The sequence below is a fragment of the Euprymna scolopes genome, chromosome 40, assembly GCF_053919585.1.
Source record: "Euprymna scolopes isolate OS-2025 chromosome 40, ASM5391958v1, whole genome shotgun sequence".
Lineage (NCBI taxonomy): Eukaryota > Metazoa > Mollusca > Cephalopoda > Sepiida > Sepiolidae > Euprymna > Euprymna scolopes.
This window is the reverse complement of record NC_136521.1, coordinates 13,771,240-13,787,003: the sequence shown is the minus strand read 5'-3', so window position 1 is coordinate 13,787,003 and position 15,764 is coordinate 13,771,240. Positions and strand designations below refer to the sequence as shown.

Sequence of the window (15,764 nt, the reverse complement as noted above, 5' to 3'; positions counted from 1 at the left end):
CCCCACCCCCGATTCTGATACAATTACTGATTATGTACTAAATTCCTGATTCTGATTTTTTATAAATCGCTAAATATTTAACTATATAAAGTTGTTATTTTGTCCAGACATAAACATATGTTGAATGCATATATATTTTCTCAAACATAAAAACACGCTTGTGATGCATAGATTTTAGTTTTATTGGTAATTTAAAATTAAATATTTATTTTATTATTACTTCCAGCAGTGGAAGATTTTTTTTTAAAAACAAAATCAAATAAAGATAATTAAAGGAATCATTTTTGGCATTGGAAATAGGCACAATTTTTCTGATTCAAATTCCAATACCTCAAAAAGTTTTGATTTTTCCGATTCTGATCAATCGTTCCAACACTGTGACTATTTCCCTGCATACTGCAACATATTCGTCTTCAAATTCAACATAAAAAAAAAATACTCAGCATAAACCATCCTCACGAGTAATCCAACTATTCTCATCGCCATCATTATATTCACCAATGTTTTGCTTGATGAAACATTTAACCTTTTTTGTAAATTTGAGAATCTTTACGTTAAACTTTCTATTTATACAGAATTTTTATCTGAACCAATTATTAACTCCATAGGAGTTTTTATTTAATTTTTATTGCAACATGCACTTTCTTTTTTTTAAATCCATGCCATGTTATTTGTTTTTATTGCAACATGCACTTTCTTTTTTTTAAATCTATGCCATGTTATTTGTTCTTATCAATTTTTTTTACTTTTTGATTCCTGTAGGTCTTATTCTTTTTTGGGAGGAGGAGATCTGATAAAATTATATTCTTTTGTATAAATTGGCTTTTTTTTTTTTTTAGGAATGTTAGTATTTTGTTAGGATTGACTTTTTTTTAAACAGTTCTTTCAAATTGTTAACGTTTTGATAGTTCTGCCAAATATGCTCGAGGTCGCCACAATCCAAAAGAAAGTGTTTTACAGTAAAGGATTCCTGGCATGCCACACATTCTGGAGGGTCTTCTTTTTTTAGCAGAAAGGAGTGAGTTATGTGTGCATGTCCTATGCGAATGCAGGACAAAACTACTTCCTCTTTACGCGATTTTCTGAAATTCGGTAAACATTTCTCTATTGTGGGTTTGATTTTGAAAAGTTTGTTATTTTGACAATTATTCCATTTTTCTTACCATTTCTTCATAAGGAATCTATGTATTAGTTGTTTGTAGTCAGAGTGCAGAATTTTTAAATCGCTAAATCGCTTACATCAAGATTTAGTGCATTTTTTGCAGCTCTGTTGGTTTTTTCATTGCCTTGGATTTCAAAATGACTGGGTATCCAGCAGAATTTGATATTTTTCTTTTGTAAAAGAGTATGTATTTTTTTTTTTAAATAGATTAATGAGTAGCAGGTTATTTAAATTTTGGTTCTTTAGAGATTCAAGTACAGATAGGGAGTCTGAAAAAATTTATAAATTTGTTGTAGGTGAGGTCACTAATGAGGTCTAGTGCCAGGTCTATAGCTGTGGCTTCAGCACTAAAAATTAAAGCATAGTCTGGTAGTCGCTTCTGCAAGGTAGTGCTATTGGATATTATTCCACATCCAGTTCTGTTGCCGTCCTTAGAACCATCTGTATAGATATGCTGATGATTTGGGTATTTTTCCTGAATGTTAAATAGTTTTTCTTGATAGTTCAGTGGATGAGTTTGATTTTTTGGGAGCTTGTTTAGTTCAAAGATAATTTCAGGTTGTTTTAGTAGCCAGGGTGGGAGGTTGTTTTAGTAGCCAGGGTGGGAGGTTGTTTTAGTAGCCAGGGTGGGAGGTTTAGTTGGTTGACCTCATAGATGTTCCTGATTGTGATACCTGCATCTTCCACTAATGGTTTCATATGAAAACCAAAAGGTTTTATAGCTTTTACCTTTTGGTCAAATAGGTTTTAGTAGTTGGGATTGAAGGCTGGATTTGATGGTTGCGATTTTTTCCTATCGTAGAGATTGCAATCTAGTGCGTTCGCAATACAATCGTAGGCAGGATTGTCTGGGAAAGAGAGAATTTTGGTTAAGTACTGTAAAGCTAATTTGTTGCACCGAATTGATAATGGCGGTTCGTTGGCTTCTGTATAGAGACTATCAGTGGGAGAAGTTTGGAAGGCTCCCAGTACAAGCCTGAGACCCTGATGTTGAACAGTGTCTAGTATCTTTATATGATTTTCTGATGGCGCCATAAATGAAGCTGTCATAATCTAGTTTTGAGCGTACTAGTGATCAATATATTTTCAGTAGGGTTTGTCTGTCCGTTCCCCAGTCTGTGAAGGCAATGACTCGCATTAGCTGAAGTTTTGTTGCATTTATTCTTTAAGTGTTTAGTATGAGGGATGAATGTGAGTATTTTGTCTAATATTAATCCTAAGAATTTATGTTCGTCGACAACAGGAATCTGGGTATCATCTAGTTTTAAGAGAGGATCTGGGTGCAGTTTTCTAAGCTGACAAAAGTGCACACATTTAGTCTTATTAGTGGAAAACTTAAATCCGTTTTCGGTTGTCCATTTTTTTTTAAATTTATCGATGCATAGTTGGAGTTGACGCTCAATTATATGGATATGCCTTGAGCTATATGCAATTAAAAAATCATCTACATATAGTGAGCAATCCACACCTTGGTTTATGCATTTAACGATATTGTTAATCTTTAGATTAAACAATGTTACAGATAAAATATTTCCATGTGGTACTTCCGTTTCCTGTTCCTTAATATCAGAGAGGCATGTTCCTACACGGACATTAATCTATTGTTGATAAAGTTGTTGATGAAGATGGGTAGTCTTCCTTTCAGTCCGGCTTCTTTGAGATCTTTCATGATACCATGAATGATGAATTATTTGCAATAGTGTCTGCAAGCATGTTGGCTATGTCCTTTTTTTTTGGATATTTTTTTTTGTTTATACAGAGGTGGTTGAGAGGGGAACTGGTGTTTATCCCTGATATTTTCTGTATCATTTTCCACATGGTTTTGTCTTTGGTGTTATTGTTGATTTGGGACACAAAGTTTTTCCATGATTCACATTTGGCTTCTTTTATTGTTCGCCATGCTTTAGTTCTCCATATTTTGAAGTTGTTTAAATTCTAAGTAGTTGGTCGGTTATTGAATTTTCTTAATGCAGCACGTCGTAGCCTGATAGCCTTTTTGCAATCATCATTAAACCAGGGCCGATGATACTTGGTTGATACCTTTTCGGTATGCATTCCTCAGCTATTGAGATGATGGTATCTGTAAAGTGAGTGATTGGGTCTTTCACATGTTTTCCAGGTAAGAATTTGTGTTCGCATAATGATTTGAATTTATTCCAGTTACCTTTTTTAAGTTTGTCTCAGGACCAAAGTGTTCTAACATTATTGGGAAGTGGTCGCTCCCACAAGTGTCCTCGTGCACTGTCCAGTTGTAATGCATAAAGATACTAGGATCACTTATAGAGAGGTCAATTGCTGAGTATGAGTTTGTAGCAGAGTGAATAAAGGTTGGTATTTTGTTATTATATATGCATAGGTTGTTGTTGTTGTTGATAATATTTTCTATAATGATTCCTTTTCTGTCTGTGTCTGAACATCCCCAATTAACATTATGACTGTTAAAGTCACCTAATAATATGAAGGAGCAAGGAAGTTGGTTGATAAGTTTTCTCTGTTTCATCTATAGGGTCATTTGGGGGTAGATAGATGGAGCAGATTGTGACTTCTATGTAAGGTGGTTGTGGTGGCAATTGCCTGTAAATTAGTTTGTAGATTTATTTGGCTTTGTGCTGTGTTTTTGTTGATGAGAATGGATGTTCCTCCAGAAGCTATTTGGATTATTTGTTGTGTCGTTATATTCAGTGAAGTTACGGAGATTGATAGTTTCAGATGGTTTTAAAAAAGTCTCTTTTAGGCATATTATAGTAGGGCAGAGATTGGATATTAGTAGAAGTAATTCATTCTTGTTGGCTTTTATATACTTCTGCAATTCCATTGGATTATTTTGTTAGCCATAGTTTAGTTTTATGTTTTTGATTTCCTTTCATTTTATTAAGAATAACAGTGGTTGTTTTCTACTATTTGATTATGGGGGTTCGGAGGCTCTGTTTCCATTATTTCCAAGGATTTAAATTTGTTCTAATCTGTAGTTCTGGTTTTTGACGTGGAGCGAGATCTGTCTTTTTTGGGTTTTTCATTTATTTTCTGTTTGGTTGGTGTGAGATTTGATTTTTTTTTTCTTTGCGGAGGGTACTAGGCGATTGTTCTTTTGGTTTTGTGATGTTTTCAGTTTGTATGGGTTTTTTGTTAGAGGATTGTGTTTGATTTTTTGGGATCTGGTGGGATTTTATTTTCAACTGTTTGGTAGTTATTTTCAAGTACAGCTGGAGTTGACGGCGGTTGCTGTAAGGTGGCCCTCAATGCCTCAACTAGTTCTTGAAGTGATTTTATGAGGGTAGAGATTTCCTTTAGTTCAATGTTTTCTATTGTTTTTAATTGATTTTTGGTTGCACCTGCATATGATCTAGTTGGTTCTGCTGTGGTGGTTGTTTCAATAATTTTTCTAGCTTCGGTAAAACTTATGTTTTTGGTATATTTTAGTTTGTTTACTTTTTTTTTTCTTTGATCCAGTTTTGGCAGAACGATGAGTATGCTGGATGGTTCTCACCACAGTTTGGGCATTTTATATTTCCTTGGCATTCTGTTTCCTGGTGTTCATTACTGCTACATTTTGGGCATAGTGTTTTCCTGGTACAGTATTCTTTGAAGTGGCCAATTTTTTTGGCAGTTTAGGCAGCGAAGTAGTCCGGGGATATATGTTTCTACTTTAATGCTAATATATCCAATCTTGAGTTCAATTGGTGGAGTATTGAAAGTTAATATGTATGTGTTGGTGTTTATTGTTTGTTCGTTTCTTTTTATTGTAATTCTTTTAGTATCTATAACTTTTTGTCTTTTTTTAGGTTTGTTTTATTTCTTCTAGAGAGCAGGTGTTTAATTCTGGACATCTGATGACACCCTTTGAGATGTTGAGGGTTTTGTGAGGGTAGGCTTTGATGTTTATATCATGGAACTTTGTCCATGTTAAAATTTCTTCGGCATTACTTTTAATAGATACTTGCATGAGTAAAGTTCCATTTTTTAATTTGTTTTGTGCTCAGATTTTTGTTGATAATTTTTTCGATTATGAATGGGGACATTTTAGTTATTTGTGTTATCTTGCGATTCCAAGATTATATACTCCGGAAAGTTTGTTTTTTCATCTTCATCACTTTCTGGATCGGGTCTTTTAATTTTTTTGGAAGCCATAGAATATTCTTTGTTTTTTTCATCATCCTTGCTCCCCACCCTCCTCAGAGTCCTAAATTGGTAGATGGTTGGGGGTAAACCCATTCGCCCAAGCATCTCAGGGATACAATGATGATATACTCAAACAGTGAGTATAGCTGCTTATAACAAATGTTTTCATTTCCTCGGACCCAGCAAGAAAGGGTTAGTTGTCAATAGCATCAGTTTTCACCATCTGATTGGCCCTTGCCATCGCCTTCTAATGATAATGTGTGTGTGTTTTTTTTGTTTTTTTTTATAAGTATAATGTGTTTGTATTTCTCTTTTTGTGGGGGTTTACTATTATTAGAGACTGTCATGACTAGCCGGTTGATTGGGTGGAGCCTGCCCAACCACCCATCTAGCTGAAGTAAGGGCAAAAGTTGAGTGTTGCTAACTTACGGCCACTTGGTTCCGAGTTCATGAGGTGCTCAGCCACCAGGATCCCGTTCTAAGGCATTACGGATTGTCACCTACGGCCAACAGGTGGCCCCATTGAGAGACTTTTACTCTCTGCAGGGGAGCAGTCGGTGTATTCTGATACTCCACCGACAGGGTCTGTGAGTGGGGGGGGGGGGAATAAAATAAAAAAGGAGAGGGAGAGGGGCTGTTTTTGTTTTTGGTTTTGCAGAACAAAATTAAGTTTTACAAAAAAACGTCAATATAGGTGCATTTCGTCTCAGAAAGCCACAGGACAGCCTGATCTGGTAGCACCAGATTAAATCTGGATATGAAAGGAAAATCTATGTGGAAGAGTAGACTTCAATGGTTTGATCACATTGAAAGAATGGACAGGAGTTCTTAGTTTAGTAGATGTAGAACAGTTGAGGTAGCAGGTTCAGTTAGCAAGGGAAGACAAAGGAAAACATGAGGAATTGATAAAGACGGATTTGTGGGAAAGAGGGAAAAAGATGTAATCCCATTTGATTGAGTCACATCAGTCAAAAACTATGGTTTGGATTTTTTTAAAGCAAAGAAAAACAAAATTCTATCCATGTATCGAGGGAGCAGCAAAAAAAAAAAAAAAAAAAAAAAAAAAAAAAAAAACAGATTTTGTTTAATCAATGCAGTAAAAGTTGAAATATTTTGCTAGTTGTGATTCATAATAAAAATTATAATTTATATATTTATTTTTCTTTCAATGTATTTTATATACATATGTCAATTTTAATAAAAGTTTTTACTAAAATAATACAATTTCAAAGTCAGTATCTAGTGAAACGCTATGAAAATTAAGGATTTCTGAACATTTAATACGATTTTAAAAATTAAATGCACAATTTTATTTTCAAAATAGAAATCTAATTTTTGATATCTGTTCTTAGCACATTAAATCATTTCTCTCTGATAGGCTCATAAGAGTAGTGGTTGATGGGCAGAAAATGCTGGAGTCCCTCAGGGGGTCCATCCTGGGCCCAACTACATTAATGATCTCCCAAAACACATACTTAAATCATGCGTTGACATCTATGCTGATGACACGACCATCTATGGCAACACATCAAAGGCCGTAAATGACAAAGTTCTCTCTGATTCTCTCTCCTCTGATCTAGAGCATGTGGTACAGTGGGGGGAAGAGGTGGCTGGTTATTTTAATGCATCTAAAACCAAGCTCCTATCTTTACATCATCAACGCTCAATTGAAATGGATGGCTCTCATCTTGGGGAAGCTTCATGTTTTGATAAGCCTCTGGGCTTGACCTTTACTCCTGACCTGAAATGGGACACGTACATCAAGTCAGTTGCCAAGGTCGCTGGAAAGATGGTGGGATACTTCTACCGCTCCAGAAGATATCTCACTGCTGATGCAATTCTCTATCTATATAAAAGCCAAGTACGTCCAAGAATGGAGTACTGCTGCCACATCTGGGCAGGAGCTGCTAAAAACAGCTTATCCTGCCTTGACAGAGTACAAAATAGGCTTTGTGGCTTAGTGGGGGGATGCCCTTTTCTTTTCCCTGCAAACTCTTTCCCACAGGAAAGACGTTGCGAGTCTGCCTTTGTTTTATCATTACTTCCATGGCAAGTGCTCGTCTGAGCTCCAATCTCTGCCCCCCCTCGCCAATCTTTGACAATAAACACCCGTCTAGCTGAAACCACTGTAAAAAATTTTCCCCACTCTTCATCTGTGCCAAAACCAAAACGTAGATTCCAAGAACAAAGCTTCTTTCTTAGAAGTGCACGCCTGTGGAACTCTCTTCCGTTTGCCTGTTTCCCATCTGACTACAACCTGGATGTCTTCAAGTCCAACATAAACAAATTCCTGATGAACCACCCCCTTAAGACACTTTATCAAATCTCCAATACTAACGATTACTACGATACTATCCCATTAATTACTGTACATGCAATAAAACTTATCCCCGAGTGGCTTCCGGGCCTTGATAAGTGGTGACTACCTTGTAAAAAATAATCACAACTATTATCAACCGTCTTGTGTTGATCTTCTGCAAAACGGTTACAAATCAAACTTACCTAATGTGTCACAGCGTGGTAACAGTAAAAAAAAAAAAAAGGGGGGGTGGGGGGTGATCAAATAGAAACCACATCAAGCCCAAGAAAATTATAATAGCGAGGGTGCAACTTACTGAGAATGAAGAATAATTCAACACTGAAATTGGAGGCAGAGGAATGGTATTTATAAGATGTTCAGTGATAGAAGACCAGTATGTATCATTCAGAATATGTGACCAGAGTGACGGGAGAGGGTATATTTTTGCTATTCTTTTTTTTTTATATTTGTATTGGTTGGTTGTTTTTGTTTTACGGCATATCAACCTTTTTCAGGTTATTTAATGCAGAATCTAGTTATTTTGAGGAACGATTTTTAATGGAGTATATTTTTTTTTAAGTCAGATTCTATTTAACCCATAGTTGGGACCCTAACAGGTACTACCACTCCGGGTCAGAGTGGACCTGGGAGCAATGGCAATTAAAGGGTGGCTCCACACTCCTCAAGGCCCGCAAGGTGGGGGCCTCACCATCAGATATAGTTTTAGGTCATATCCAGGACCTTATATTTGTATTGTTCTAGCTATTATTGTAGAAAAGACAAATTGCAGAGGAGAAGAAAGGGTTGGTTGTTAATTTCATGTTTTGCAGATATAACCATCAACAGATTTCTGGTACATTTTTTTGAAGTCTTCTTTGCATAATCCTATAAATTTGGCCCATTTTAGTGGCAATGTGCCTTGTTTGTGTTGGAAAAAGAAAAAAAAATGGAAATCTTTACAAATTCGGAAACCTATACATTTTAAACTGAAACTTTTTATTTAATCCATCTTGGTAGATTGTTCTCCTTCTGTCAGCCATGACTGGATGGCAGTGTGAATTAATGCTAATGCTATCCTTATTTATTTTTGCCTGTCATAAAAATAACACAAAATAATTAACATTAAAGTAATAATTCTACCCAGTCATGGCTGATGAGACAAGAACAATTTATCCTTGTCAATGAAATAAACTATGGAGTACAAAATTCAAAATAGCTACTCAAGTTCACCGTAAAGCTTCAAAATTCAAAAAGATGCATCTAAAAATTTCTGAATTTTTGAAATGAAGATTGGTTATTCGTATTACTTGGATTCTTCGGACTACAATTATATAGAGCACTAACGATTGATGCCAAGAAACCTGAACGGTTATTATGATTATTGGTGATGTTAGAAAATACGTATCGAGGCGAATTAAGTATTTTTACTGATAAAAATATTTATGGCAGAAATATGTATCGGAAATGTTAATGTGGGAACGTTAGAACATAAACAAGGGAGACGATTTAGTGATGGCATCGGCTGATCTTAATGTTATGTAAGTTAATGACGTAATGAGACACATACAGTTTTAGTTTGAAGTTGAGTTTAGAGTTACGAATCACAGAGGAGAGTTAGACATAGTATGGAAGATATCGTCTCCACATTTGGATGCTGGGAGAAACGCAACATTAGCAAAATGTAGGAATAAAAAAAAAGCCATCGCAAACTTTGAAATACGAATAACATTATATCAAATATATAATCTATTTATTGTTTAGTTTCCTTTGGAGGTAGAATGACTTGAATAATGAGAACAGACGAAGACAATGGAGAGAGGTATGTTCTTTGCTTGTGCGCTACTCTAACTTAAAAAAAAAAAAAAAGAAAAGAAAATGGATTCTTGTCAGCATTCAAACATTCTCAGTTCCGAACCGTTCAGTCCGGTTCTCTAGAACTCAACCTCCACCATCTTGACTTATGTAGCCTCATTGATATGCAAATTACATCAAACTACATTCCCCCAATCCTTAAAGATCACCTCAAACTTAAAACTCTGCTAGTCTAACTACCTTGCCCAACCTGCTCGGCTAGACACAGCTATCCAATGATACTCAGCTCGATGTAGCAAAGGTATCTGAGTGGGCTAGGTAATGAGACTTTGGAGGTAGATGAACTTGAATGATGAGAAGAGACGAAGACACAACAGAGAGAGATATGTTCTTTGCTCGTTGTGTGCTACACAGACATGCTAATGAACCACTTTATTGTACATGTTGCACACCCACACACACATTGATCGTGATAAACGCTTTTGTTGATACTCACATGTGAGAACACAATCACACACACCACATTTACACTACTGGTCTCATCTTGAGTATCATCTTCACAACATTTCGGTCAATGTAGCCTTCAACCTTCTTCAGGTGTACCTTGCTGAACTCTGGAATTCTTGAATTCAACAGAAACATTCCCAAGTTTGACAAGATACACCTGAAGAAGGTCGGAGGTTACATAAACCAAAACGTTATGAAAATGACCCTCAAGATGAGAACAGTAGTTCAAAGAATCTAAATAATACGAAGCAAACAAGGGTACATCATTCGAAATAACAACCACAAAAAGTTGTAAATACAAATTTAAAGTCATAAAAATTTATTATTTTCATGCTGTTGCCACCACAACTACAACACCGGCCAAACCAATAACGGAACCAATAATGAAACCAATATCTAAAGGTCTACGTAAATGTAGATCGGATTTGTTCTCGCTTGAAAAATATGAAAAAGTATACCGTCAGCCGTCTTTTTCAACCTGTCTCAGAATGCTTATACGTTTGTATTACTTGGACTACTATTCTCATTCCCACATTTTTGTGACCTTAAACAACTCCGACTAACCCAACAAGCAGCACGGTAGAAGTCTCCTGATGCCGGTACGCCTTCTACTCCAATAGTTTCTTCCCTCAAACTGCCAGACTTTAAAATTTCCTATTTCCTGCTTCCTAAACTCTACAAACATGCTAAAGTTTAAATGTAATGTCAACAAACGTCTTACTGCTCAACTCCCTGATTGGGGTGTCCCTGTAGGCATGATTCTTAATTTACAATAGTCCCTTAAATCATGTTAGTGTGCCTTGTTTGGGGTGAAATAAAAAAAAAAAAAAAGAAATTTAAAAGAAAAAAAAAAATGTAACTTTTGACCTTGGAAATCTATATGGAATTATGAACAAAACCCTTTATTTAATCGACAAAGGTAGTTTGCTCTCGTTCTATCAGCCATGATTGGGCAAAAGTCTTAGGTAATTCTTAACTGTAGTTTTAGTAGTTATGAACTGTCAGAAAACAGTCACTTCAAACTGATAATAACTCAGCGCTTATATCCATTGTGCCACAGGTCCTTGTTTGTTAAATAAAGGGTTTTGTTTGGAATTCCGTACAGATTTGTTTGACAAGATGCACATGAAGTTTGGAGGCTACATTGGCCGAAATGTAATGACACGAAAGATGAGGACAGTAGTTTGAATAATAAAAATGGTCAATTCTTATGTTGTTACCATGACTACAGCACAAATCCTCATCGACAAATCCATAAAAATTTTCTCAAATTCTTATAACAAACTGCCTATTTTTTATAAAACTCGAATGACATTTTTTCCATTTTAGAATGTGAAGAGCAAAGCAAGGTCGTCAAATATGCAAAAGGTTAAAAATGGCAAACCAACCCAGCATGAAAGGGTGAAAAAGCGAGGGCCACAAAATACGCAAAACTGCCCCAAAACCCTGGTAAATTAGCAGAGTAACGGTTAGTGTGAAGGATTTGGCATCGGAAAACCTTACCTGTCAAAATCAGGATCTTCACTAGGAACTGGCTGAAAGCGGCGCCTCCTGGAAATATGCACAGGAGGAGACTTACTCTAAGACTAACCGATTTGGAAATCAAACCGAAAACACTAACAGATTATTTGAGGTCATTCTCATCTTATGTTATTCTCACATTTTGGGCAACGAAAAATCTGATCTTCTTTAGGTGATTCTTGTTTGAATTTGGGAATATCTATATTGTACTCAAGAATTCATACTGAATTTCAAACTCAACCCTTTATTCCAGGTAGGGGTGGGGTGGGGGTAAATTGTTCTTAAGTTTTTAGCAATTTTTTAGTTTTATTCTCAGTTAGCATCGACTGTAGTGAGGATTGAACTTTCAACTTCCAGAATACTGATTATCACTGCCATATAATGCCCTTATCCGTTGCACCAGCGACTATCAACAATTTCCCTCATTTTAGTTATGCCTAAATCTAAATGCAAATTCCATGAAGAAAGCTTCTTTCCTAATACTGCCCGCCTGTGGAACTGTTTTGCTGGCCTGCTTTCCAGCTGACTACAATATTGTTTTAGTAGGAAGGTAGGATTGAACCCCAAAGCCTTGATGCGAAGTTGGAAACGAAAGGGGAAAAAAGCCAAGCACCTAACAATCTCGGCCACGAGGGAAAGGAACTGAGGAGGGTGTTAAGTGAATGTTTATGAAGTGAAATAAACAGGCGCGAGGAAGTGGCGTGGTGTCTGATCTAGTTTTGCGCTGCAAGCCAGATCATTCGCTTTTCGAAGAGGCGAGCTGGTAAAAGTCGGGCAAATTAAATACACACGCGACCCCTGTTCGTAACTCTTAGATATTATCATTTAGACCTGTTATAAAAAGTTTACAGAAGGAGTGAGCCAACCGATCACTTCTTGGAAAAAAGCCTTTTACGGACATACACAAAAAGCGAACATACATACACACACACTTTCGCTTTTATATATATATTAGCGGAGGTACCCGGCATTGCCCGGGTGTTTAGAGGTATGTGTTTTCTTAAATAAAAAAAAAACATGGGGGGGGGGAGAGTAAAAAATGTTTTGGTAATTAGGTAGAATTGAACCCAAAGGCCTGAGGCGAAGTTGGAAAATAAAATGTGAAAAAAACATGACGTTAACCGATCGGCCAGCAAGAATGAGTTACGGAAAGAAGTTTGAATTTATTTGATTAAGAGAATTGACAGATGCCCGCACTAAATGAAGTCAAGTGGAAGTCGTAGAGTTAACATTTTGTGCAAGCATTACGACAACGATGACGTAAGCAATAACTATTCAGCAGTTAACATTTTCTGCGGGACAGTTTTTAATGAGGTCAATAAGTTGGTTTGTTTGTTTTTACTCAACTTTGGGGAAAACCAGCTCCCCGTTTATTAGGGGAGTGTCCAGACGAAAGCAATTGTTTGATATGACGCTAAAAAAGCCAACATTGACCAAACATTTACATTGCTTTCCGGAGACCACCGGGATGTGCCGATTCGAATCTAGTATCGCATTTTTATACTGAAAAGCAAAAGATACACGCGACGATCTAAAAATCTGGAAAAAATAGCGCGTGAAAGTCGGGCAAATTAAATACACACGCAACCTTCGTTCATAACTCTTATATATTATCATTTAGACAGCATATAAAAAGTTTTAAGAAGGAATGAGCCGACCGAGAAGTCCAGCGAAAAAAGCCTTTTACAGATATACACAAAAAGTGAACATACATACACACATTTTCGCTTTTATATTTATAGATATATATTCTAGCGGGGAGGGGGGGGGAGGGCGGTACCCGGCATTGCCCTGGTGTTTGGAGGTGTGGGTGTTAAAAAAAAAAATGTTGTAAAAGAAAAAAGTTTTAGTAGGAAGGTAGGATTGAACCCCGAAGCCTTGACGCGAAGGTGGAAACGAAAGGGAAAAAAAGCCAGCCACCTAACCATCTCGGCCACGAGGGGAGAGGAATTAATAACTGTGTTAAGTTAAAAAGGGAGTCAAGTCAAAGAGGTTTGATTTACAGGTGGCCGCTTAATGAGGTCATCGCGGGAGCATTACAATGAGCTTTTTTGGGTTTGTTTACTTTGTTTCAATGCGGGGCAGTTTTGCTTCCCCAAGACGATGGTAGGGGTGGAGTGGGGGGAACCAACTCTCCAGGGGATTGTCCAAATTGAATAGCAGTTGTCTGATAAGGAGAAACTCCGCATTGATCAAAGCTGATAGCTTTTGGACCTTCCCGGCGATCACAACCGCAATGGCACCAGCTCAGAATTAGTTTTGCTTTTATTATACAAAAAAGCAGAATTCACACGCAAATGTAGAATATTTAACCTTTCAAAGTCGGGCAAATTAAATAGACAGGCAACCCCAGTTGTAAACTCGTAGATATTATGATTTCAACGGGATATAAAAAGTTTTAAAAATGTGCTACGGCCTCGAGAACCTGCCAGAAAAAAGCGAACATACATACACAGTTTCGCTTTTATATATATATATATATATATATATATATATATACACACACACAATAGCACGGATGTTTGGAGGTGTAAAAGAACAAAAAGTATTAATAGTCAGGCAGGCAGGCTCAAAACCGTGATGCGAAGGCGGAAAAGAAAGTGAAAAAAAAATGCGACATTTTACCGCTATGCTACAAAGCCATAGGAAGTGAAAAGCGTTCAAATTTAGCGATGTCAATCAAAAAGTTGACTTGCTAAGTGAATACGCAGGTGCAGAAATGAACATTGGCTGAAGGCCAGTTCAGCTTTCTGCTGTTTCATTTATTTGTTTCCCCATGATGTTGGGGAAACCAAGCTCCCCCAAAAAAGACGGAGCTCTTAAATGAATAGCAATTGTCTGATATGAAGGGTATTCCCCACATTGATCAAAGCTAATTGCCTTCAAGATGTGCCGGCCATGAAGGCTAGCGAGCTGATTTGATTCAGTTTCGCTTTATTTATACAGAAGACAAACACTGGAAACCAGGGTTTTTTTTTTTTTAAATCTCACTCAAAATAAATGTAGAGACGATGACCATTTGCAAATCGTAGATATTACAATCTAGGGAGTATATAAAAAGTTCTAAAATATAGTACCCCCCCTTCCCAAGAACCTCTGTGAAAAAAGTATTTGCTGGACATACAAAAACGTGTGCGGCTGTTTTGCCTATTATATATATAGATGATTAAAGAACTTTGGGCTGATTTTTATGAAATTTCACACCATGGTACTTTATGTGGTTGGCAGTGTTCTTAGATAGGTTTTGTATCAGAATGTTTTTGATAATTGGAATAATCCAATGAACAAAAGTACAGGCGATTTTGACCAAAGTTGACACATTATACAGCCTCACATCACAAGTGCGTTTGAGAAGTTTTATAACTACACAAGCTGGAAGGCCTGACATAAAATCAACAGTAGGTTCTTAAATATGACAGGGGTGCATTCAAAATTAATGTTCCTGTTTAAAATACAATTGCACCATGATACTTAACTTTTTCATCTTAAACTTAAATTCAAGCCATTATCATTGCACAAGCAGTAAGACCAGGCATGTGAAATCAACAGTAGGTTGTATGATATGACAGGGCATGTTTGAAATAAATGTTTCTGATTAGAGCACAATTGAACCATATGTGACTTTTGTATTTTAAACTTTAATTCAAGCTATTATATATAAAAATATTTTATAAAAGCAACAGCAGGTTCTCTACAGTGCAATGTAAATTACAATGTATTGTAGACTAATTCACTGCGGGGAAGCATGTGAAGCTTCCTCCCAGTGCACTGCAATTGTTCCCTAACAAGAGCAGGTAATCAATCGATTTGATTCAAAAATGGGCGACTTCAGATATTCGATGACAATAAAAATATGGGAGTGAAACATTCGTTGATCATCATTCAATCCCAGGCAATGTCGGGTCTCCCTGCTAATATATATATATATATATATATATATATATATATGTACTCCTTCATCTATCTCTCTCTCTTACTCTCACTCTCTAGTGCAATGGTTCTCAACCAGGGTCCATGTGGACCCCCATGGTACATGTAAGGTTAATATCGATTCAGTTTTCCTTCAAGATAAACTGTTAATATATGTTCTTTGGTTTTCTTTATATTACTGAAAAATAAAATAAGCTATAAGGATTCACCAAAATACATTAAAAAGAAAAGAAAGTCATGATTGAAAAAAGGTTGAGAACCATTGCTCTAGTTCAGGGATCCGCAACATTTTGGACGGTGAAGGCCAAAAAACTATGCTGATTATAATTTATAGGAAGCGGGCCAAACAGCTTTGGCTACATTGTCATGGAGGACAACAATGTCATTAAATATGCAAATAAATTTTCTGTTTGA

The 15,764-nt window shown here is 36.5% G+C and overlaps 1 protein-coding gene across 2 annotated transcripts in view; it reads right to left on the bottom strand.

Moving 5' to 3' along the window:
• Positions 1–15,764, bottom strand: part of LOC145265379 (neuroglian-like) — a 148,089-nt gene that overhangs the window by 13,580 nt on the left and 118,745 nt on the right. Inside the window, exon 23 of one of the 2 annotated variants that reach the window (XM_080121171.1) lies at positions 11,403–11,450. The exons of the other annotated variant lie outside the window; for it this stretch is intronic. Coding sequence (XP_079977297.1) covers positions 11,403–11,450 — 48 coding nt within the window. The remainder of the gene's footprint in view (positions 1–11,402; positions 11,451–15,764) is intronic. 2 annotated transcript variants of the gene reach the window in all.